Below are 24167 nucleotides of genomic sequence, written 5' to 3' on the forward strand. Positions count from 1 at the left end.
GCATGCATAATTGTCACTGACCTCCATCAATTATGTGCTTAATTGCAATTTCTGAATAGCCATCTTTTCAGAAGCTATGGCCTTCCTTTTTCCTGTGAGGAATGTAATATTCTGCTTGTGCTCTAAAAACTGAAGTACCAAAGCATCCCCAGCACTTGGAGCTCTGAAGTCCAGTATCTGAATTTAAAATTTGGGCTTGAGCCCATTTTTATATAAAGAATTTAATTTCATAGCTTGTGTGTCACTGGTCAGGAAATATAAAAACTCCTGTATTCCTTACACTTAATTTATTGCTCAGTGTCACATTTAATGAATGGGACCTATGGAAAAGTCTGTACTATGTTTCTAACCAAACCTTGTCTCCTGGTTGTCCTAGGTTTCCAGCTCGGCCTGTATCTCCAATCTTTCCTTCACAACCTGGTGACCCTTTGCCTCCTGCAAGTCCTTTATCTCCTGCAAAAGGAATTAAATGACAAGTGACCATGACAAGTGCAAGGTCCACCATGACAACTGCAAGGTCCTACACCTGGGTCAGAGCAATCCCAGGCACAGCTACAGGCTGGGCAGAGAAGAGATTCAGAGCAGCCCTGCGGAGAAGGACTTGGGGGTGTTGGTTGATGAGAAAATGAACATGAGCCGGCAGTGTGCGCTCGCAGCCCAGAAAGCCAACTGTACCCTGAGATGCATCAAAAGGAGCATGACCAGCAGGTCGAAGGAGGTGATCCTGCCCCTCTACTCTGCTCTCCTGAGACCTCACTTGGAGTATTGTGTGCAGTTCTGGTGTCCTCAACATAAAAAGGACATGCAACTGTTGGAACAAGTCCAGAGGAGGGCCACAAAGATGATCAGGGGACTGGAGCACCTCCTGTATGAAGATAGGCTGAGAAAGTTGGGGCTGTTCAGCCTGGAGAAGAGAAGGCTGCATGGAGACCTCATAGCAGCCTTCCAGTATCTGAAGGGGGCCTACAAGGATGCTGGGGAGGGACTCTTCATCAGGGACTGTAGTGAAAGGACAAGGGGTAACGGGTTCAAACTTAAACAGGGGAAGTTTAGATTGGATATAAGGAAGAAATTCTTTACTGTGAGAGTGGTGAGGCACTGGAATGGGCTTCCCAGGGAAGTTGTGAATGCTCCATCCCTGGTGGTGTTCAAGGCCAGGTTGGATGAGGCCTTGGGTGGCATGGTTTAGTGTGAGGTGTCCCTGCCCATGGCAGGGGGATTGGAACTAGATGATCTTAAGGTCCTTTCCAACCCTAACTATTCTATGATTCTATGATTTTTAATAGCAGTACAGGTGCTGTAGTTATCACCTTATTTTACAAATGGATATTTGTATGGATGCAGTTACAAGCCTCTTACACTAAAGTAGCTGACATGAGCTGAGGACGGCATCTTGATTTCAGAGTTGATATGACACACTGCATCTTGTTTCTTACATAGTCACTCAACGTTGACTATAACAGTTGGTTACTTGTTTCAAATCAGTTATGTGGGATTTTTTTAAGTGAAGCTGTTCTGATGTCAGTTCCCTACTGTTTTCTTTAACAAGCAGCTTGATAGTAATTTCAGCATCAGAGCTCTCTTTTTTTCCCTCTTCTTTTCTTCCCCCATCCTGACAGGATTCTGAGAATTTTTTAACATTTCTGGTGTCCAAAGTGGGGTATGACTTTGCATGAGAAATGCCCAGACTCTCAGCATTATAAACGCTTTCTGCTACCTGCACATTAGAGCAGGTATTGCATTGTACGGAGCCAAAATTAAAAATAAAGCACTGAAACAGCTCTGTCTTTGTAACCCGTATCCAGGTAAAGAGAATCCATGTGAAGTAAGTTGGCCCTCAGATGAGCTGCACCTGTCTGGGCTGTATTCCAGGAAGCATCGATGTCTTAAAATATTTTCCTCCTGCCAGCTTTGATACTTGATTCTCTGAAATACTTCGAAATATTTCAAACTTCCAATTTATAAGCTTCAAGGCACTAAATCGCAAGAGGGCTAAAAACACTTGTCTGACTAATAATTATTGTTTTTTAGTTTATTTTATATGTTGATTGCTTTTAATGTGAACTAAAACCAAAAGTAAATGTTTCCCATTTTGCCTTTTTTTTTTTTTTTTTTACCTTTTGGACCTGGGTTTCCTGGAAACCCATGTCCTGGGAAGCCTGTGTCACCTGTTGGCCCTGGATGTCCTGGATCACCTGGCTGACCTCTTGCTCCAGCCCTACCTGTACAAAGAAAATAAGTGAACTGTGATGTACCTTACCACAGAACATCAACTTCTACGATTAGGTGGTTTATAGTTTATTGTTATTAATTAGGACACCACTGTAGATTGTATTAGAACTTAGACACTATTTCTCCTCCACAGCAAGTTTTTACAGTTAAAATGCTAATTGTGTTCACAGTATCAAAGCAGGCATGAGCCTGTGAGTTAAGTTTTTATGTAATCTGCCCAAATTCCAGACTTCTAAGAACAACTACTTGCAGATACGAATCTTCCACTTGTTGAGAAGATACGAACACATATTACAGGGGTAAGGCTTGGAAAAGAAACAACTGTAAGAACAAAAGCTACCATAAAGCTGCCAAGAATTTTTCCTGGGCTACCCATGGCAGCTTTAAGGACTATTGTTCTACAAAATGAAAGCAAAGATGCTTTATGGCTAGCCTGAATGTCAGTTAGTATCCTTCAGTGCATTAAAAAACTTCTGCAAAATTTTAAATCATCAGTAACCAATAAAATCTCACCTAGAAGCCAAGCCCAAAACCCACCCAAAAAAGGAAATTCATGTTCTTAATATCATAGAACAATGGTTAGCAACAGTCACGTCAAAAAGGAAGCAGGAAACTTAATACAGCTACTTTTTTGATTGTGCCCATGCAAAGCATGAGAAGGAGCAAGGGGTTCAGGAAGATTAGAAGTACTTTAAAATAATTTTGTTCATTCTGGTTTGAAAGTTGCAGCAGTCCCAGAATATTTTAGGATACACTTTTGTCAAAATTATGCCAAAGGTGTCCTTCTGGATACACAAGCTGCAGCATATGCTCCAGATGTTTCTGGTTCCTGGAGGAACCAAGTCATAGCATAGGACTTCTTAGCATCTCTACCATACTGCACACCAAGAACATAGCCCTGTGTGCCCTTCCTATTCACATCCATCTCCCTTAGTTTTCTTGAAAGGGAATGTTACAACTAATTCCATCGTTTCTGTAACGCGTAACTCCTTTTAATAGTTATTTCAAAGTAACGTTAACAGTTTTATCTGGCCAGAGCAGGGAAACAAATCCCCATCAGATTATCTCTGATTTTTACTGTATTAAGTGCATGTGTACTCACCAGGCACTCCTGGGGGTCCAGGTAAACCATCTGGTCCCTGAGGTCCTGGCAACCCAGGTAATGGTGCTATCCTAGTAGCCTCTCCTTTCAGACCTTCAGCAAATATATAATCAAGATTACAAGACTTATAGTTTGGCAGTATGAAATCGTAAACATTCAAACTTATTAGCCATCAATCTACTTGGTTAAAAATGCAGACTTCTACAGTTTTTGTATTTCTGAAACTCCAACAGACTTCTAAAAGCCTTCAGATCCTGTCTTCATAAAGCAAAAGAATTTTATTGACACCAAGCCCATCTGCTTCCTTATCAGCCCTCCTGCAGTCTAGCGGAGACCCAGAAGAGGCAGCACAAAGTCAGCAGGAAAATTATGCAACAGAGAAATGCTTAATCTGCAAATCCATTTCTTAAAGATTTAATGGGTATTCTCTTGGAGAAAACTTGATTATATCTGTCATCCAACTTTGAGTTCTTTCAGATTATGCTTGCCTATAAATACATACACTGGTATGTTTTCAGCACTCAAAAATGATCAAGTCCTTCATATTTCCCCTGATGACTCAGCTCACCCTAATGATGACTGGAGATGCATATTTAAAGACATCATGATGAGGACAGTCAAGCACCAGAAGAGATTGCACAGAGATGATGTACTGTCTTTGCCCTTGGAGGCTTTCAAGGCTCTACTGGATAATGCCTTGAGTAACTTGGTCTCATGTCACAGCTGACACTGCTCTGAGCAGAAGTTTGGACTGAATACCTCATAGAGTCCCTTCCAACCTCAATTGTGTTATGACCCTCAGACTTTCACTATTATCTTCAGTGTGACCAAAGTTGGAACAATGCTATGGAAATCTCATAGCAAGGAAAAGCTTCCCATGTTTCACTGTTTTTGACTTCATCACTGTCTGCAATTTCAATCAAGTACCCTGTAACATAGGTAAACAGTGGTAATATAGGAAGTTACAAACCAGCTTCTCCAGGTAATCCAGGTGGACCAGGTATTCCTTTAGAGCCTTTGAAACCTCTTATTCCTTGTGGCCCATATCCTGGCAGTCCAGGAAGCCCCATCTCTCCAGGAAGCCCAAGACTGCCAGGTAATCCCAGTAGTCCTCTGTCTCCTTTTGAACCAGCCAGTCCCTATTAATGATTACACACGTGTGTATATCAAGCACTACATGGTTTCTACACCAGCTTTCGTAACAAAATGCCTGATTCTCTGTCTGACTATAATCTTGTATTACTTTAGTAACAGAGTGGATTTGCTAACTAAAGAGGAATTTTTCCTCTGATTTACTTGTGATTAAAAGAATATAGATTTTAATATCAAGGGTTAAAAATAGATGGTTAGTAAGAGGGAAATAGTAGAAATAAATAAAGAAGCTTGATTTTTCAGTCACTGTGGCATTATACCATTATACACTTTTTCTTTTTAAAACAAGTCTGGTAAAAAACCCAAACAAAACAAAAACCAACACAACAAACACCACCTCAGCTCTGATCATCTTTGAATACTGTGGAGTCAGGTTTAGAGACAGTTATATCTGAATCACTTTAACAGTTTTTCAGCCAACACACACAACACACATCAATAATTATTACTTTTTGTTTCTGCTGAACAAAGAGCTCTGCCCTAACTTGTTTTATGGTCAGTCCTCCCAGCTTTTGTGGTTTCTTCCAGCCCTGACTCAAGATTAACTCCTACAGACTGAACAGGAACTATTTGAAATATTATCTCCTTTTAAGCATTATAAGTAGTCAGGAAAACTGGTTTGGTTCTTTATTTTTGGGGGGTTTTGGGGTTTTTTTGGCTTTTTTTTCTTGTTTTTTTATCTTACTCATCACAGGAATCCAAGATAATGCTCCAATGTAAATACCCAGGTTAACACCACAAAAGACTGCTGAGGTTTTTCAGCAACATATACCTATACTAGCTTCATCTTTCTCTGATATTGTAAGACTATTTACTCTCATTCTTTCATACATGTTGTTTCTGCATAATGGTTGCTGTAGTTGAGCATAGTAGTCCTAAGTCAGGTAGAGGATTTTCACTTAAAGTATCTGAACAGATAAAACAGGCTGTTGTACAAGATATATATACTGACTTAGGCTTTCATGTATTCTGTATTAATTGTAAACAGTGCATACCCACCTCTTCACCTTTGGAACCTTTTGATCCTTTAGAGCCAGGTCTTCCCACAAATCCACTTGAACCTTTTCTTCCTTTGTCTCCCCTGGCCCCTGGATCTCCTCGCTCACCTTTTGGCCCTTCTGGATACACGTATCCAGGCTCACCTTTTGATCCTTTATATCCTTGATGTCCCTTAAAACCTGGAGGTCCCTGGAACAGAGTAATCAAAAGATTTTCAGTGCTAGACATGTCAGCTGTTTTCAAGCCCCTTTTTTTTTTTTCTTTATTAAATACTTAAGAGTAATTCTCTGAATTTTCTGAATTATTCACTGTAATGGCACACTTCAATAAACAAGTTTTTTAGTGTTTTTTTGTTCCCTCCTGCCTTTACTCATGATTATCATTCCACTCATGCTATTATAAGTAGAAATAACGCAGGATCATTTAATGAATCAGACTGTTAGCTACCTTGTAGTGCTTTGGTGGCAGGACAAGAAAATACCTTAAAATCACAGAATCACACAATGTTTTGGGTTTGAAGGGACCTCTGGAGATCATCTAGTCTAACGCTCCTGCAGGTTGATGTACAGCAGGTTGCACAGGATGGTGTTCAGGTGGGTTTTGAGTATCTCCAGGGAAGGAGACACCACAAACTCTTTGGGAAGCCTGTTCCAGTGCTCTGCCACACTCAAAAGAAAGAAGTGCTTCCTCATATTCAGATGGATCTTCCTGTGGTTTAGTTTGTGCCCATTGCCCCTTATCCTGTTGCTGGGCACCACTGAAAAGAGTCTGGCCCCATTCTTTTGACAGGCAGTCATAAGATATTTGTATGCATTGAGAAAATTCTCTCTCAGTCGATCTCTTCTCCAGGCTAAACAGCCCAGCTCTCTCAGCCTCCAGAGATTTCTGCTACACAGTACTTCCCCAGGCAATTAGATGACTATAATTGCCATAGTTGGCTCTATTCATAGTTAACCTCTCCTCTCCCTGCTTTACCCCTTAAAGGGGAACCCTCAGTGGTACTCTGTTCCAGCCAAAACCAGTACAAGCTGAAAGCACACTAGGCTTTAGGGATCTTGGGCTCATGAACTCCCAGAAGCCTTCTGGAAAAGCCTGTTAACAGACTCATTCTGCACCTATACAGCAACCACCACGATGAATACTTGTGCATGACATTTTTTTATTAGCACCAAATGTAATTTCCCATAAAAAATTACTACTACAGGCACAAGTTATAACCAAATGGTATGTCTGTGACAGCAGCTGTCAGCCTTCCCTCTTTATAATGTTTCCCCAGAGGGAATGTCCTTTGCAGCCCTGAAGAAGGTATTATGAGAAGCAAGTTTCTCTGCACTGCTGGAACTTTAACAAATCCTGAGTATGCTGGGAACAAGATAAGTAAGAAGTCTGATGAAGATCACAGCGTACAAAACTCTTTATGCTTTACAGCCACTGCCGTGATCACAGAATTACGTAGATGGACTGAAGTAAACTGCCCATACCTTGCAGAAGCAGTCTAGCCATCATGAAACACAGCACAGATTAATCACAAAGGTATTTACCTCCCCCACTGCCTGGGCTGTACTTCTTGCTGCACTGAGCAAAACTGGTTCATGTAAAGCTAGGTCAGCCGTACTTTAGACACCTCCCTAGGTCTCCTAAGCAGACACATCCATTACTAAAGAACTCACACTATTGAGATCACCCAAGTATGACAATGCATGTAAAACCAGCCATGACGTTTCTCTGAAATAATTCTTACAGGATCTGAAAAATAATCTGAAAAACCAAAGCCTCACTTGAGCTCCTGGAAACCCTGGCGCTCCTGGAGAACCTGGAGAACCTTTTGGACCTGTTGTTCCTTCTCTACCTGCAAAAGAAACAGCATATTTTGTGAAGAAAAATGAAAAAAAAAGGACATGGATCTTGACAAGCTCTGATAATCACATCCAGCATTGAATGATTTTACTTGTTACGCCTACTGTTCCATCACAGAATGACCTGGCTCCACGCTGCACCTAACCCCAATGGCATTTTGACTTCACCTCTTTTAGGGCTTGTGCTCCCATCAATGGATGGAGCTGCATCAGGCTCCCACGCTCAACACAATGTCAGGGCTAGTTTAAGTACTGAAAGCCGCGGACATGCCCACACTCATTCTTATGCTAAAAGCAAAATCTCTGGCCTTTTCTACTATCTTGTTAGGAAAAGCAAGATAACTTACCAGGAATGCCATCTTGGCCACGTGGCCCAGGAGAACCGGGAAGACCAGGAATTCCTGGAACATAGCTGCAATCAGTACACACGTGAGCTTCATCACCTAAAACAAAAATCATTCATTAGTTGTTCCACACCAGTCATGCCCAAGCTTAATGTGTTACATACTTTGTTACAGAGGATGGCTAACACTTTTTGGCCAGAGAGCAATAGAATCATAGCCTTAATTTTGTTGGAAGATCAATTCCAACACATTACAAAATTACCTGTGGTCAGACAGCGAATCAGAACTTATTACAGTTAATTGAAAATGAAGGAAGATCCCTTGATTTTTTTAAGTCTAGTTTTAGTAAACCATTTGGATACAATCACTCCACTGATAAGCCAGATTCTATCAAAAGATGACAGGGGACAAAGGCTTCAGATTAACATGGCTCCATAACAGCCTGGGTGACTTTAATGACTAGCAAACGGCAAAGAGATTCAGCAGCTTCTGTAGTGAAATGTGCAGAAGGAACCTGCTCTCAGAGAACAACTGCTAGTGTTGACCTTACCAACAGGAGAATAAGATAATCCTACCAATCTGTAGTAACTGTTTCTACAGTTATTACAGATCTACATCCTGCTGCAATGCTGTACAATTGGTGTGCAGCACTGGCACATGCACTGCTCTTTCACCTGCTGTTTACTGTAAGGGAAGGAAGACATTTGCTATCCCTAATGATTTTTCTGAAATCTCTAAACTCACCAAATGACTTAAGAGGCAAATGAAATTCAAAATTTCATGAGGATCCACATAGATTACTGGATTGCACCATCTACTTGTGAGCAACAGCGTTCTGAAACTGACCTTTTGTGCCAGTATCTCCTGGAGGTCCCGGAGGTCCTGTACACCCTGGTTCTCCAGGAAGTCCTGGCAGGCCTGTTCTAAATATTACCCTACCTGTTAATGAAATGAGCATGGCAATATTGTATCAGCAGATTATTCACACAATTCTCTTGTTGCAAAGAGAGAAAAAAGTTGCAGGGATGAGCTGGAGGCTGTACTCTGATCCTTATGGGTCCCGTCCAACTTGAGACCTTCTGATTCATTTAAGAGAGAACTACCTGGACAAATCCAAATCACTTGTAACTATAAGTACTTGAGGATAAATATGGTAATATTGAAGTAAATCTCATCAGACTGTTGGATCAATTTGTCTAGCCTTTAAAAAGCATAGGCCCTTCCGGGAAAGTATTCACAGTTTACCTGAATCAACAGAAATATAATTCTTTCTTTTACCGTGAATGGGACTAATTTATTATTGCTGTTGATGTATCTATGACAGAATTATTCTGCTGTATTTACTATTACTGTGGAAAAACAGAGCATGCATCAAGCTCTTCCTAAGGTAATACATTTGTGAGACAGATAGTTATACTTTTCAGAGAGAGAAGCACTACATTTGTATTGGTTCAGAAAAACTTGTTTTGGTGATACCACATTTAAAAGAAATATGATGCTATTGTTAGTCCTAGATAAAGACGCATTCCTAGTTAACACAGTTTCTAGAAGTTTTATAAATGGCTGCTGCTTTATTTTCATGCTGCCAGAACTTCAAACCTGCCCTAAGGCCTATTAAGACCTATGGATCGTGCAAGTGATCTCTCTAGCTTTCAAATTAGCCTCTTCTGAATTTAGTCTTACAGATTTAGTACAACTTTTGGAAGAATTAAAGAACAGATTTTCTCTCATTAGTCTTTCCTGGTTGAAAGTAGCAGATTTTATAGTTGCGGTTATACAAAAAGGTGAGAAATTTTTATTTTGAGAAGACCTTGTATCTTCCCCACAGACTCTCATTAGCAATGGAGCACAGATATTCACTACATATGTGTGTTCATGAATATCCTAAAACAAAACTTCCAAAAAGAAATTATGTTCAACCATATTACTCAAAATATACTCTGTAAGTAATGTATTTATATAATCTCATACATTAGTTATTGAGTTGACACTGGATTTGTTCTTATTCATTATATATATAACATCACCTGGTTCTCCTGGAGGACCTGGTAATCCAACAGAACCAGGTCTGCCAGTTATACCAGGTAGTCCTGGGGGGCCTACAATACACAAGCCAGTTTGTCCTTTCTCTCCTTTTGCTCCTTTTGGTCCAGGAAAACCTGGGGGACCTCTCAGACCAGGTCTTGACACACCTAGCCAAAGAGGAAAAAATATAGAAGAAGAAATGGAATTTCAAAACAAAGTACTCGATAGGATGAGCAAGAGACAAACATACTGAGTTCATCCCACAAATCTTTTTTATCTTGTAATATTTTAAATAATCACAATGAGAATGTAAAAACATTTTAAAAATCTTTAACCCCTCTTTAAATACCTGTCCCATCAAAGTTTTTGTGTGACAACTTTTTACCACTTAAGAGATATGTTTAAAGTAATCCGAAATTAAGATTTCACTAAGCTGATTCAGTATAAAAGGCAGGAAGAATAATGTATTTTATTGTTGGTATTAGATCATTACACGTACCTGGTCTACCAGCATCTCCAGGAGGACCCTGTGGCCCTGCAAAAGCAATGTATTTAAAACTTGAGTTAAACCACTCTACACCCTGCAAAGTCACTACTCAATAATATTGACAGCAAACTTTGGGCTTATGCATTTTGAGCTTGTTTTATCTTTTAAGAATTCAGTTTTGCCCAAGTAGGCATCTACTACGTACCTAACTGTTGCAATACTGATAATTCTCACTGAAATCTGGCAAGATACGGATGTTTAAAACAGGTAGGAATAGGATCCAACATATTTGTCTTGGGTGGAGATACACTCTATTACTTCAGAACAACTTAGAGGCCTGCAAACTTGCTTATTTTTGCCACTATTATTTGCTCTACTAAATATACTACCTCTTAACAATGCATGAATACCTTTGCCAGGCTCCACTTTCCTGTTGCCATCCCTTGGAAGTATGAAAATATATTTATAACAACAAAGTGCATTCACGGAATGCAACACAGTCACTTGGATACATAAATATTCATAAAGTTAGAACATCAAAACATGAAAGGCTGGATGGGTATAAGATACAGCCTACAAGATGCTGCCTCAGAGTTCAGCCCGCAAGTCCTTGTTATATTATGATACAGCTCAAATAATAAATCAGTCGTCCTGGTTTAGCAGCAGCAGTCATTTTTTCTTCTTCTTAGTAGCTGGTGCAGCGCTGTGGTTTTGACTTTCGGCCTGGGAATAATACTGATAAAGCCGATGTTTTCAGTTGCTGGTCAGAATGTTTACCCTGACCAAGGACTTTGTAAGTCTCATGCTCTGCCAGGGAGGAGGAGAAGCCGGGAGGAAGCAGGGACAGGACACCTGACCCAAACTAGCCAAAGAGGTATTCCATACCACAGCACGTCATGCCTGGGGATGTAATGGAGAGTTCCCCGGAAGGGCTGGAACGCTGCGGGGTGGGGGCGAGATATCGGTCGGTGAGGTGTTGCATTCTCTTGCCTTGTTATTTCCTTTATCATTATTATTATTGGTGGTAGCAGTAATGATTTGTGTTATACCTTAGTTACTAAATTGTTCTTATCTCAACCCGTGGGAGCTGCATTCTTTCGATTCTCCTCCCCGTCCCTCCAGGAGCGGAGGGAAGAAATGTGTCGGGGGGAAGTAGACTGCGTGGTTCTAATTTACAGCCTGGGCTTAAACCACGACATCAGTACATTTTCACTTTACATCATGGCCAAAAAAATAACTTGCAGATCATTATTTTGGAAAAGGCAATAAAAATGGCATAAGATAAACTATGAAAGAAAAGAAAAGAAAAAAATAGTGCATTACATTTAACAGGAAACATACCGCCCTGATGGTCATTAGACAGGATGTCAGTGAGCTTAAGTGCTCAACTCAATTATTTGTGCAAGGAAATGTGCTAACTTCATTATTTTTATGAGGAAATACAGCCATAAATCAAAGTCTCAGGACACTTTTCAGTTCTGCAATTTGATAGGAGTAATTTGGAAATACTCTTGTAAAGGCGGATGCAGGTTGTTGGGTGCTCAAAAACCTAACCTGCAACAAGCACTTTGAGTGGAGAGCTCTTGCTAAAAGATTGTGGTTTTGATGTCCCACTCACCAGGCATGCCACGTTGACCTTTTGGTCCTGGAGGTCCGCGGAGTCCTTCATCTCCTTTTTCACCAACCACACTATCATAATACTCAGTCTTAAGAGAAAAATGTTAAGAAAAGAAAGAATAGTATGAATGAAGAGAGAAGCACAGTACCTCACTGTGACCATTCCACCTAGTTAGAATGATGTTATGATCTCATCATTCTGCAAAACCTTCCTAATCATGTTAATTACAAGCAGCCAGAAATTAAATCATAATTGTTACACAAATAATGCCAAGAGACCTATACAAATAGGGATTTCAGCTGAATTCCTCAACTCCCAGAGAACTGCTTGCAGATGCAATTACTCAGGCAAGGTTTAAGTTGGAAACTCAGTCATGAATATTACAGTAGTATGAAATAGAAAATACTCTTGAAGGAAACCTCTATGAATCATTTAGTCTATTCCATTGGCTCAAAGCATTGTCAGCTATATCTATATCACTCTTTTAAATAATCATACATGAAAATAGATAAAAATCACCTACTTAAATCACATGTGCATTAAATATTAATTCCTATAAAAATCAATACTTAGTTTATTGAAGTTTAATGTTACGATGTTTCAAGGTCTCTACAAATGACAGGCAAAATATAAAAGCAATTGGCTGTAACTATTTTTTTTGTAACTACAAATTTTTGTTCTTTTCTAGATTATTTTGCATGGGCACCATTACTGGCAAATCAGCATTATAATAATTATTGTGCCTGGATATGTAAACATCACAACTGAAATTTACACTGACTGCTAATGCACCAATTTTAAAATTAATAAAAAACTACTTAAAAATAAAAATTTTTACTTTGCTCCTATAGAGTACTAAAAAATTATTGCTTTTCAAAAAATCAATACCACAAATGATACAGCTGTTTACAAAATCATTTCTTTTGGACAATTCGGGCAGAAGGTTTCCCTTTGGTGCACCTGGGGCCTTTAAGAAAGCCACTAGTGAGATAGTATGACTAGACAGAGAAATTTTACTCATAGTATGTCTTGCTTTCTTTCAAAAGTCTCCTTAGGATTTTAAAATTAACACCTCCTATTTTGGAGCTGATCCGAGATTGGTTTAAAAATTAACTCCTGTGAATTTCTGCAAATGTTCTGTGACTGTTCAATCTGGCAAAACTGCTGGAACTGAGTGAGGTCTAAACCAGGCCCCAGTCATGCATCCAGCTCCACACGAAGGAAGATGCCATCTCTGTGAGACTCCCTGCAACACTGGTATTTTAAGAAAGCCATGGCTCAGTTAGAGCATCATGGGACATTCGTTATTGCCTCTTACAGTCAGTTTGGCTTATTCTTATTCTAATAGTTTGGAAAAAGTATATGGTACATATATAAAAGTATATTATGAAGATAATTTACACTTACTCGACCACAAGCTCCAGGTGGACCAGTGTTTCCTTTCCTCCCCTTCATGAGAGAACAGAGAGGGGTTTTTTTATTAAAACAAACACATGGCATTTGGTACCCACTGTTACTTCAGTACATTCCTCATAACATTAAAGAAGAACTGCTCCTGACAGTCCTTCACCACTCCCCTGTTTCTTGCACAACTATTCAGTCACATAAACCAAAAACTCAACAGGCATGGATGGACACTAATTCAAACACATGATCTATTTCAGCTGATCTATTTCCTATTCCATGAAAACATTACTTGTCATCTGTTAGGTAAAGTATAACATATTGTATACACAGTGATAAGAAAACCTGATACAATAATCTCAAAACACACCTTATCTTCATCCTCAAAAACAACAATAAAACCATTAGATGATACCTTAGCTCCTTGCCTGCCAGCCAGTCCTGGTTTGCCCTGTTCACCATTTTGTCCCTGCAGGTGACATTACACAATTTCACGAGGATTGTCTTTTAGCACTGTCATCAGTAAAATATAAAATTGAAAACTTTAATCTTTCATGGTGATAGCAAGGTGAACGTGGCTTGCTCAGAGGAAGAAATCTCAGGGAAAGACTCAGTTTGGGGTACGGTTCCATTGTCTGTAGGAAATGCTGCAGATCCCTCCTCTACACCTGCCTTTGTAACAGCACACTCTACCAATCCCAGGGTGGAGCCGCAGCAGACAGCACATGGATAGGAGGCTTTGGTTTGTTCTCCTTCTGCAAACTACTATTTCTAAAAGGGGAGAGATGGAACACAATGACAGACTTGCATTCAGCAACTTCCTCTCCCAGAACCTGGCCAGTCGGCATGATGGTGGTGATCTCGAGAGGTGTCAGCAAGACTAGGTGGGAAAATAGTGCACACTGCTGCTAAAGCTTTCTGTAAACATATACAAGCAAGGTCTTATGCAGTTGAATGCACTGATAGTATAGTTGAAATGGGAACAGAGCATGACTTTTGTCATGTCTTTGTCATGACAGAAAGTTTTTCGTTAGCTGATGCAGTAGACCTTTGTGGTCTCTCATTCCACATTCTTTATCAGACTGGAATGCGTTTAGACTGCCTGCGAAGGTCATTTTGGACTGAAGAAGATGATGCCTTAGTAAGATATAATGGGCTATTTTGATAATAAGAATTTTGATAAGATATTTGTAAGGTCACTGTGACCCTGATGATGTTGTTAAAGTGGAAGTGAATATAAAAGTTTGGACATTTAACCAACTGAATACAGTATTCCAAATACATTTGAACAACTTTTGCTTTTAAATTAGTACAGAAATGAGATAATTTTGGTTATAAATTGCACATTTTAAGGATTATATTATGACAAGATGGTAGTTTTAATTTCTATCAGTTATCTAATTTCAGGCCAAGGCAGCTGTGATGCTGACAGTAACTTTCCTTTCTAAAAGAATGTCGTTGTTTCTAGTGATTAAAACCTATTCATTTTGCTTCTGGATTTATGCTGAAGTGAAAGTATAAGCCTTTTGCAAAAATTTCAATTTGACTAACCAGAATGAAACTCAGTAAAATTAATTTGGCATAACTTGGACTGTGTCTCAATCTCATTAGGTAGCAGAAAGCAACAGGTCTTTTTATTTTACACAGAAGAGACAACATCTATGAACTGAGCCTCTCTCTCCTGCATACATCTCTGACAACACAGTATGTCCCAACGCCAGCTATGTAAAAGGAAATGTTTCACAGTGTATGCAAATCAACATTTTCAAACACATTCTGCAATGGGAAAAAGCCAAGACAGGAAGATATGACCACGATAAACAGATGACAATTGCTTAGAAAATGTTTAAAAGCTTTCCTTCTTTACCGGTAAGCCAGGTGGACCTGTGGCACCATCTTTCCCCGGTTTACCCTACAAAGGAAAAACATAACAAAAAGTAAAAATAAATTAAGAAGATCCTAAGAGGGGTTATTGTATTCAAAGAGTATACAACTAAATGCTGTGCAGGTAACTGTATTTTAGGTCTTTACAGATTTTGAAAAGCTACTAAGATTATTTTTAAAATATTCATTATTTCTAATCATAATTGATGTTCTTAAAACTGATATTATCATAAGACATCCCCCTGGATATTCCTTTTCCTGTGGAGGGTTAGTTGAGGCAGACACTTCACTAGCATAAAGTGCCAGGCAAGTGCAGAAAGCTTGGTGCAAAATCACATCCTTGCAGAAGCAAGACAAATGATAATACAGCAGCTAGCAGCCCTTCTAACGGTAAGCAAAGAAAGACACTGAAAGGAAATTGTTCTCTTGCAGGAAATGGGGTTAAGAGGTGACTTGAAGAGAAATTATTTATTGAAAAAGAATAGGGAGTGCACTTCAAAGGGATTGGAAGGAGGGCAGTAGATGGAAAAGTGAAAACAGAAGGAGGCAGCATGCCAGAGGTATCTCCAGTTTCCTATGGCGCTCAGCACATCAGGCAGCCTTCCACTGAGGTCCTGGTATCTAGTGTGGCAACATAACAATAACAAAAAAAAAAAAAAAAAAGAAGACAAAGGGAAGTGAGAGAAGGGGGAAAAATGGGGAAAGAAACAGAATGAAATGAAAAGCTAATTATGAATATGGATACCTTGCTTGCCAACTTGAAGGCAGAAGTGAGGAAAAACTGACCCATTAAAATCCACAGCAGGAAGGTAGTGATAAGATAAAAGTGGGGTGGAAGATTACAAGCTCAGAACAACAGGGGGGAAAGTACATTTTAGAAATTTGTTTTGCACAGAATAAATCAAAGAAACTTTATTTTTGAAATGATGACCAGACCATGAATTATGATGTAAGCCTCATGAAAAAACAGCAATACTCAAAAGATGGGAGACCTTACAAAAGACGATACTCTTTTATAAGAGAAGAAGGGGAGCTGGAATGATGTCACCAGTTTCCAAACTTCCTTGCAAATATAATGTTTTCTCCTAGAACGTAAAATCCGCAGCATTTGATATTTCATGCTCACTGATGTAATTTCAATAGCAAAGGAAATGTTTTGTTTTCATTTTAGAATAGCCAGTCAATGTCTTAACACAATTTGTGTTTTCTTAGTGTTCTTCAAGATCAATAGGCAGAAAAGGAAGAGTGCTCTACTATTTCCTCCACAAAGGAGGAAGGGAGAGGTCAACTAAGAAGTGTTCTAAAAAACACTGCATGACAGGACTGGGCTTATGCAAAAAGAAGACATAAGAAACACAAAAGATGGAGGAAGAATACCACACATTGATTAGCAATAACTTTTATTACTTTACACCAGTAACTCAAATCACAATTAAAATTTTCATAATGTGTAGGAATAATAAAAATAACAATCAAGTTAGCATAATCATTGCTATAGTACCATGCAATTGAAAAAGGAGCAATCTACAGGTAGTACTGGTCTGTCTTGCTACCTTTACTTGTCAAATAAATTTATTGCAACCACAAGAAGTATGGAAAAAGTTTCAAAATATGTATGTTTGGACTGATTGAAATATTTCATTTGAAAATTAATTTTCTTACTATTGCTATCAAAATGTATCTGGTATTATAGTGTTTTGTTCTGAAAATGTTACAAGAAAAATGTAATTTATTTGGATATTTTAGGGTTCTTCCCTAATTAAATATTATTGAACTGTTATAAATTCATTTAGTTTTAGTTACTAAGAACTTGCATCTTTCATTGATTAGTTTTTATCTGAAACTTTGAAAGCCATTTGAATGTGAAATGGTAATTTTCTATTTAATTCCCTTTAAAATGTAGATATATTCCAATAAATTATCTCTTAATGTATATGCTTTTCAAAATAAACATATGATTTTTTTCTCATATTATCCCCTTAAGAGAATAATTCCCTTATAACAACTTTCTTCACATCCCCACATACATGCTGGTTGAGCATGCTAATTTAACTCTACTGCCTTAAGTAAACCCAGTGGTTTTTGTTCTCTTCTATGAATACTCTGGCACTATAAAGCCAGTTCATGTTCAAAGACCACTTTTTTTTTTTTTTAATTAAGTTTCAACAGTAGAAACTTTACAGCAAAACAAATATAAGTGCATCCACCATCACCTGACCTTTACCTCATGTACTCATGGTACATGAACTTGTAAGAACAGTGATTTGACTTTCAGCTCTCTGGTCAGGTTTACCAGATGAAAGAGCTTTTGAGCCTAAGAAAAAATCACTCAGTGGCACTGAAACAAAAGCTGGAGAGCAACACGAGTGCAAAACTGCTCTTCAGAAAAGACTAACATATGTATTCAATTGTTTACACATACCTGTACTCCAGGTTCTCCTCGGTCACCCTTTTCACTTTGAGAATCACCAACTGGCCCCTGTAATAAAACCGTGCTCAAGATACATTTAACTTAGAAAAGGTAGTCTCAATATATGTGTATCTTTAATAATTTTGTTATCTTTAAAAAAATAGTCTAAAATTTAAGTACAGTTAGAATGCTATTAATATATATTCTATTCTAGAACAGAACATCAAAACATCTGGATTTACTTCTGGTCACTTACTGTAAATCCCATTGGCCCTGGAAGTCCTCTTGATCCTTTATCTCCTTTCTCTCCTTTCAAGTCCTATTACACAGAAAGTAAAGTTTTAATATGGTCTCTTGGATCTTTTAACACTCAAGTTTTAAAAATAGGAAATCCTTATGTTACCATCAAACTTCTTTAAGCAGAAATGGTTCTACTTAAATTACTAAGAAACAGAATCTTCATGTCAGCACTTCCGCTGAAATCTACAATGTTTGAAAAAGAAACTGGCTCTACAGATATGTCTGAACATAGCAAGTTCAAAATAACCTACCTGTGATTGCAGTAGAGGGACTGAAGTATCCCCACAGATGGGAACAGATTCCAAGTGAAAAATATACACCTCAGTTGCTTCACTGGTGCTAGTTGCCTCCAATATGTAAATGCAGTTGTTACTCACGCAACCCTTGCCACTGTGGGCTCAGGATTAAATTACCCTACTGTGTAGTACTATTATGTATTGGGCCACATCCTAAGGTCACTGTAAAGTCAAAGTTCATGGGCTGCCTAGTTATTACGTGGTTAGACTTATGGCCCAAACTATATACGTAATTGGTTTTTGAACCTTAACACTGAGTGGCTCTGAAAAACCACCATTCCCCCGTGATAAACTTCCACAACTGTGACTGGGAAGTACTCCAAGTGGTTTTGATTTTATTGAAACAGAGAAGAGCTGCTCTGTCTAAAAGTTGAACCTTTCTTCTGCAATCATTCTCTGCCCTCCTCAATACAGTCTTGATGCAAAATTAACTTTTTATTTTAGCACATAATGGAGAGAGAGTTTTGATAACTCCATGGATTAGATGCAAATTAAATAATGAAAACAGTCAGTAAGAGGTTGTAGACTTGTTCTGTTAATATGAGAAGACTTAAAACTGTATGAACTGCTGCTGTTTAAGTTCTCTATACGGACAAAATGCAAGAATTTTAATTCACAAAGCAATAATTAAAATGCAAGCTGAATCAGAGTATTTCCTTTCTCCAATACTCACTGTCTTTCCAACACTTACCATGATTATTCATTTTGCAGTAAAACCAATGAGAAAAACTATGAAATGTACATGAACTTACATGCTTTAGTGAAACTCTGGTAGCTCAATGTCCTGATATTTTCAGTGGCAAGGGCCAGAGGTCAATGCAGCTGTGGCTCTGACAGCCATTCTGAAAATGTGTGTTGATTTGGGGAGGCTAAAAGCGGTTACTTTATGTGTACTCAGAGATCCACAGCAAGTGTGTTACTAATAAGCTGAGTTGGCTGTACAGACATACTCTAATAAGAGCATGGTATCTAACTGAACAAGTCTGAGAAATGTCAGAATGGGCAAAAGAAAATGCTATTGGAACAATGAAGATGAAAAAGTTCTCTCAAAGTACAACCTAGTAAGATGGCTTATCTGAATGTAATGTTTAACAATTTTACTACCGTCATGTTGTCTGGTCCACTTAATGTCACAATAACAGTTCCTGGGGGTCCAGGGGGTCCAGTTAAACCAATGTCACCCTTGAAAGAAAAATAGAGCAATTATAAGCAGTGTGTTTTTATAGTTTCAAATTCCTATCACTATAGTTTTGAATTTATGATAATTTTTCTGTCATTACACTTCGCTGTTAACACAAGTAACATTTCTATTTCCTTGCTATTTACCTTCCAATAAAAAAAGACATATGGGAGATTTAAGACTACTACTAAAACATTGTCCTAGCTGGGAAATATAAAAATGCATATGTTGATTTCTGTTAAAGTATCTAGAATTAGCTTGAATTTTTAATACTCTTTGTTTAAAACTTGCACGATCATTTTAACTCTATATAAAATAAAATTATCTCCTTAATTAAAACTTTTCTCTCAAACTGATTAAGTCAAACAATAAAATACATTAACTGCCCTAGATGCCATGCTCAAAACTGAAGTCTGTGAACTACAGGGAGATGACTGTAACAGTGCTGACTGATACAATTACCTTTCATATGTGCTTAACTAAAACCATTAATATTGAAGTACACTTTTTCATTACGGATCTTTTAGAACAGGGAAAGTCCTAAATGTGGTCTTTCCTGTGGAGCTCAATAAAACCACATCCGTAATTCCCAGTGATTTTAAGCCAGTGGCATGTCATTGCATGCAACTGCAGAGTAACATCAAAGAATGCATCACTCTTTCATAAGAAAGCCACATGCTCCATGTTCACCTGACCTAATCCTAATGAATAACCAATTCTATTTACAGAAATTTCCCCAGGAAACTTCTAGCACATGCCCAGTAGTAATTACAAAGTTATAAACAATCCTACTGTCAGATAGTGCTGTTTCTGTTCACAGCTGAATCTGTGCAGATCAGCTAGCGTGTGAGATGCCTCAAGGTCTTGAAAGGACCTTTAGACAGATTACACTGGTTCTCCAGCTACAGCTGAGGTCCAGAGAGTCAATATATGTATTCGCAGTCATTTCTAGCTTAATGGCAATTATATGGGATACAAGTAAGAATATGGACGACAAGTCATCCAATTTCTATTCAGAATCTGGGAGGTTTTCTAGCAGCATAAAGGCTGACACTGAAAAGACGTTGGAAGAAGCTGTGAGTCTACAGATGCTATATATTTACCAATGTTTATATGCCTAGATAAGCATTTAGGAACACTGTGCAAATAATATCTAAATTAATTTAATGCTATTTGCTAGTAAATATTAACTACTGGCTCCTCTTGGGTTTCTACCCTTCTGTCAGGAAGTTTATATCATTGGCTCTTACATGAAAACAGTTTGTCCTTAGATATGAATTGCCATGTTTCCATCTTCCAATAAAAGACTTCAAATATACACTGAAAATTTTTATCTCACAGTACTTACTTCCCCAAACACTTCACCATAGTATATCAGAAAAAGTAGAAAACAGAAACAAAACTTAAAACAAAATTTAGGCATTTTATACAATTACCTTTTTTCCTTTGGTTCCTATTACTTTCAGTCCCATAAGACCCTGTAAAAAAATCCCCAAATGTAATGATTTTTTAGATTTTAAAAACACTTATAAAATGAGTTAATTGGTGATACACATAATAGGAAGTTTTCACTTTTATTAACAATCTCAGACTACCTTAGGTCCAGGAGGTCCTGCTTTCCCTGGCATACCCTATAAAAGAGGAAAAAAAGAATTACAATCTTCAGCACCAATGTAGGTGTTTTGAAGTATGCAATTTTCGTGTGAGTTACATCACTAGTTTTATTCTTTCATCTTTATAGCTACAATTTGTTGTGACAGAATGTCTGTACAGTCTATTTGTAAATATATACATCTCTCTTACAGTTACACACATTAGTACTGAAAGTGACCTTATGGGTAATTATTTATAAATTAAAATTTATGTCTACATGGACAAGGATTCTTCCGAAAATGTGGAAATTATCATGCATAAAATGAGTCAAAAGAAACTGGGTAAAAAAAAACCCGTAACAAACCCCAGAAGTGTGCAGAAGGATATGGATTTTGCATTCATGTCTTTAGATCTCACACAAGTCTGTGAGAGACAGGTACTTTTATCTGTGCAATTCCACAGATTCTTGGGAAGATCAAAGGTTAAAGTAACAGGTAAGACAAATTCATACTCACTGGAGCTCCTGGAGGGCCCTGTGGTCCAATTTCTCCAGAATATCCTTGAGCACCCTGGGCACCCTGCATGTTAAAAGAAGAGAATAAATCTCCTGGCAAGATGATGAGCAAACCACAGTGCTAAATTCAGTGAACTGAGTAACAAACAGAGGAACAGCATTTTCTCTGGATTTCCTTTCCATGTCTCAGGATAACATAGAATCATAGAATTGTTAGGGTTGGAAAGGACCTTAAGATCATAATTTCTCTCCACTGCTTCATTGGTTTGCATATGTTTTGAAACACATGTTTTGAAACATCTGCTCTAAACTAAACTATTCAAGTGAGCACGTATGTCCTATTTAATTGTGGATGTTCTCGTGATACATGTAGTCCTATTGCTAGCCCTAATAAGCCTTTAATTTTTCAAATATGCAATAAAATCTATACCTCAAAGCTTCATTTTCAAAGAAATTGATAAATTCTTTATTTTCCTTCATTTTCCTATATTTGCCTTTATTTTTCTACTGTCCTCCAATTATTTTACAACAATAAAAAGAAATGTCTGCTCTGCCTTCTCCCACTGATCTCAGTTTTTTAATATGGATCATACAGTCCTTTCTAGTACTCTGTAAATTGAGCTGCTCTAAATCTTACCTCATGGGGAATTTTACAGTTGAACTAGAGGGTTGTTGTAGATCCCTTTTAATTGAACTATTCTATATGTAGGAGTAACCCCCTAAATTTATGACCATTTTGTCTCAATTTCTGAAGTACTGGTTTTTGAAACCTGACTTTCCTATCTCGCTTCACTTACACATACTGGACATTATTGGTTCTGATGGCAAAATTAGTTACTATTGTCTTGGTGCCTTGTAAAGTCAGCAGAAAGACTTTGAATACATGGTATTAACTGGATTATATAAAGTTAAAATTTATCTTTAAGACACAATTATTTTCTGGTTTATAAATTAGTGAAATAATTGTAAAAAAATACTGTATCTGTATAAAATATGCAATACATTTAAATTACATGTAACATCCAAAACCTAATATACACACATTATGTATAATGTGTTTTAAATATTTATACACACACACATATATTTTCACATGTAGATATTTATCTCTCACAGTCTGAATTAAACCTGAATTACCTGAAGTCCAGGCATTCCTGGCAATCCAGGATCACCTTTTGCATCATACACGTGGTTATATCCATCTGCAGGGCAACCCTGGACAATTAGATAATAAGGAAGATTCAAAGTTATGCTGCAGAACTTTGTAATGGAATAGATCTTCTAATGCAACTAGTATGGATAAAGCACCGAAACTTTTTGCTTGCTTATTGTTGATGGTAAACCTTCTGTTTCCCATGAATGGAGATGTTAAGAACTCTTCCATCAGTGAATATACACACAAATTGCTGATCACCAATAAATATTTCACATTATATGGTGTAAATAACTGACCTTCTCTCCTTTGATGCCAGCAATACCCTAGAGAGAAGAACAACTATATTAGTAAAACAGAGAAGTAAAAGAGACAGTGGTGAAAGGACACATGAATATTTTCTTAAGTTCACTGATCCTAAAGTGATTTATTTTCATGGATGTTGTACATAGCCAGGTACATGTTTAATGTACCAGACTTCAATTTAAGAAGAAAGGGCATATTGTTAAAAAATAGTCTCGTCTCACAGTAACAACTCTACAAGTGAAGGCAGAGCAGTTTTGAAGCCTGAGCTTAATAAAAAAATAAATAAAAATCAGGAGAGCTGGTAAAGTAAAGATCATGTTTAGAAGTTATTAGATTTGAAGTCACTGGAACTTGACAGACAGCATCGCTTTTCTATTTGTTTAGAAGTTTTAAAAACTGCTTTTAAAGACACATTTCTACAGAGAAGAAACAAATCTAGGGTTAAAGCAAAGTACGCAGAAAGAAAGGTTCTAGGTTTAATTCCTGGTTCTTAATTGACTTAATTGGGCCATATCCTCAAAGATATTTAGGCATGAACTGAAACTGCAATCTATTAAATGTATATTGGACACCCTTAGAGATCCTAGTGGTAAATTTTCATGAGCATCATTGAGGCATTAAAGAGCTAATCTGCCTGCACTTACAAACTAAGAAGTTGAGGCCCGACATGCAGTCAATAAAGCATTACTTTTAACTTCAGCTTCTTTACCACACAGTTTTCATATCAGTAAAATGGGGATACCTATACATTTCAACTGTTGCAAATACCAGCTAGTGTGAGGCTTTACACTCCCTCAGTGAATATCTTTATGTGGTGGAAATGCACACAAACAATTTCACAAACACCTACTGGAACACCTGGAGCACCTCTTCTACCTGGAAGACCTGGAAAACCTTGATCGCCCTGAAAATAGTAACAGTGACTGTTAGTGTTTATTATTTGGTCCGATTTTAGCAAATGTGATTACAAAAAAAGTTTCTTATGTTACCATACTAAAATTGTGAGTTACATTACCACCATATTTGCTAGAAGTGGCACAGCTTCACTGTCCTGATAACTATCCTAGACAGTAGGATTTATTAGCTATGTCAGATCAGTTTACTCTTTCACTAGAAATGTGTGATTTTCTGTTGTAGGCATTCTTCTGACGCTCTCTTTCAGAATGGTGGAAGCATTTGTCATAGAGCAAAGAAAAACTAGGAAATCTGTAACTTAACATTAAGCCTTTTCTTTTAATTGTTTTCAGGATTTATGAATTGTCAACTGCAAGCTAGATACTGATGAAATAAAATTAATGAACTATTTATCTCT

The 24167-nt window shown here is 37.8% G+C and overlaps 1 protein-coding gene across 1 annotated transcript in view; it reads right to left on the bottom strand.

Moving 5' to 3' along the window:
• COL4A3 (collagen type IV alpha 3 chain) overlaps nt 1-24167 on the bottom strand; it is a gene marked incomplete at both ends in the record, with an annotated part of 67177 nt that overhangs the window by 24197 nt on the left and 18813 nt on the right. Inside the window, 23 exons of the mRNA XM_080623202.1 lie at nt 356-453; nt 2118-2218; nt 3331-3427; nt 4305-4473; nt 5486-5674; nt 7264-7334; nt 7689-7784; nt 8532-8624; nt 9713-9877; nt 10210-10245; nt 11816-11903; nt 13223-13264; nt 13635-13688; nt 15087-15131; nt 17526-17582; nt 17770-17832; nt 19214-19291; nt 20726-20767; nt 20885-20920; nt 21398-21460; nt 22534-22611; nt 22849-22875; nt 23706-23759. Coding sequence (XP_080479328.1) covers nt 356-453; nt 2118-2218; nt 3331-3427; nt 4305-4473; nt 5486-5674; nt 7264-7334; nt 7689-7784; nt 8532-8624; nt 9713-9877; nt 10210-10245; nt 11816-11903; nt 13223-13264; nt 13635-13688; nt 15087-15131; nt 17526-17582; nt 17770-17832; nt 19214-19291; nt 20726-20767; nt 20885-20920; nt 21398-21460; nt 22534-22611; nt 22849-22875; nt 23706-23759 — 1842 coding nt within the window. The remainder of the gene's footprint in view (nt 1-355; nt 454-2117; nt 2219-3330; nt 3428-4304; nt 4474-5485; nt 5675-7263; nt 7335-7688; nt 7785-8531; nt 8625-9712; nt 9878-10209; nt 10246-11815; nt 11904-13222; nt 13265-13634; nt 13689-15086; nt 15132-17525; nt 17583-17769; nt 17833-19213; nt 19292-20725; nt 20768-20884; nt 20921-21397; nt 21461-22533; nt 22612-22848; nt 22876-23705; nt 23760-24167) is intronic.

The sequence above is a fragment of the Psittacula echo genome (genome assembly GCF_963264785.1).
Source record: "Psittacula echo genome assembly, chromosome: 7".
Classification (NCBI taxonomy): Eukaryota; Metazoa; Chordata; class Aves; order Psittaciformes; family Psittacidae; genus Psittacula; species Psittacula echo.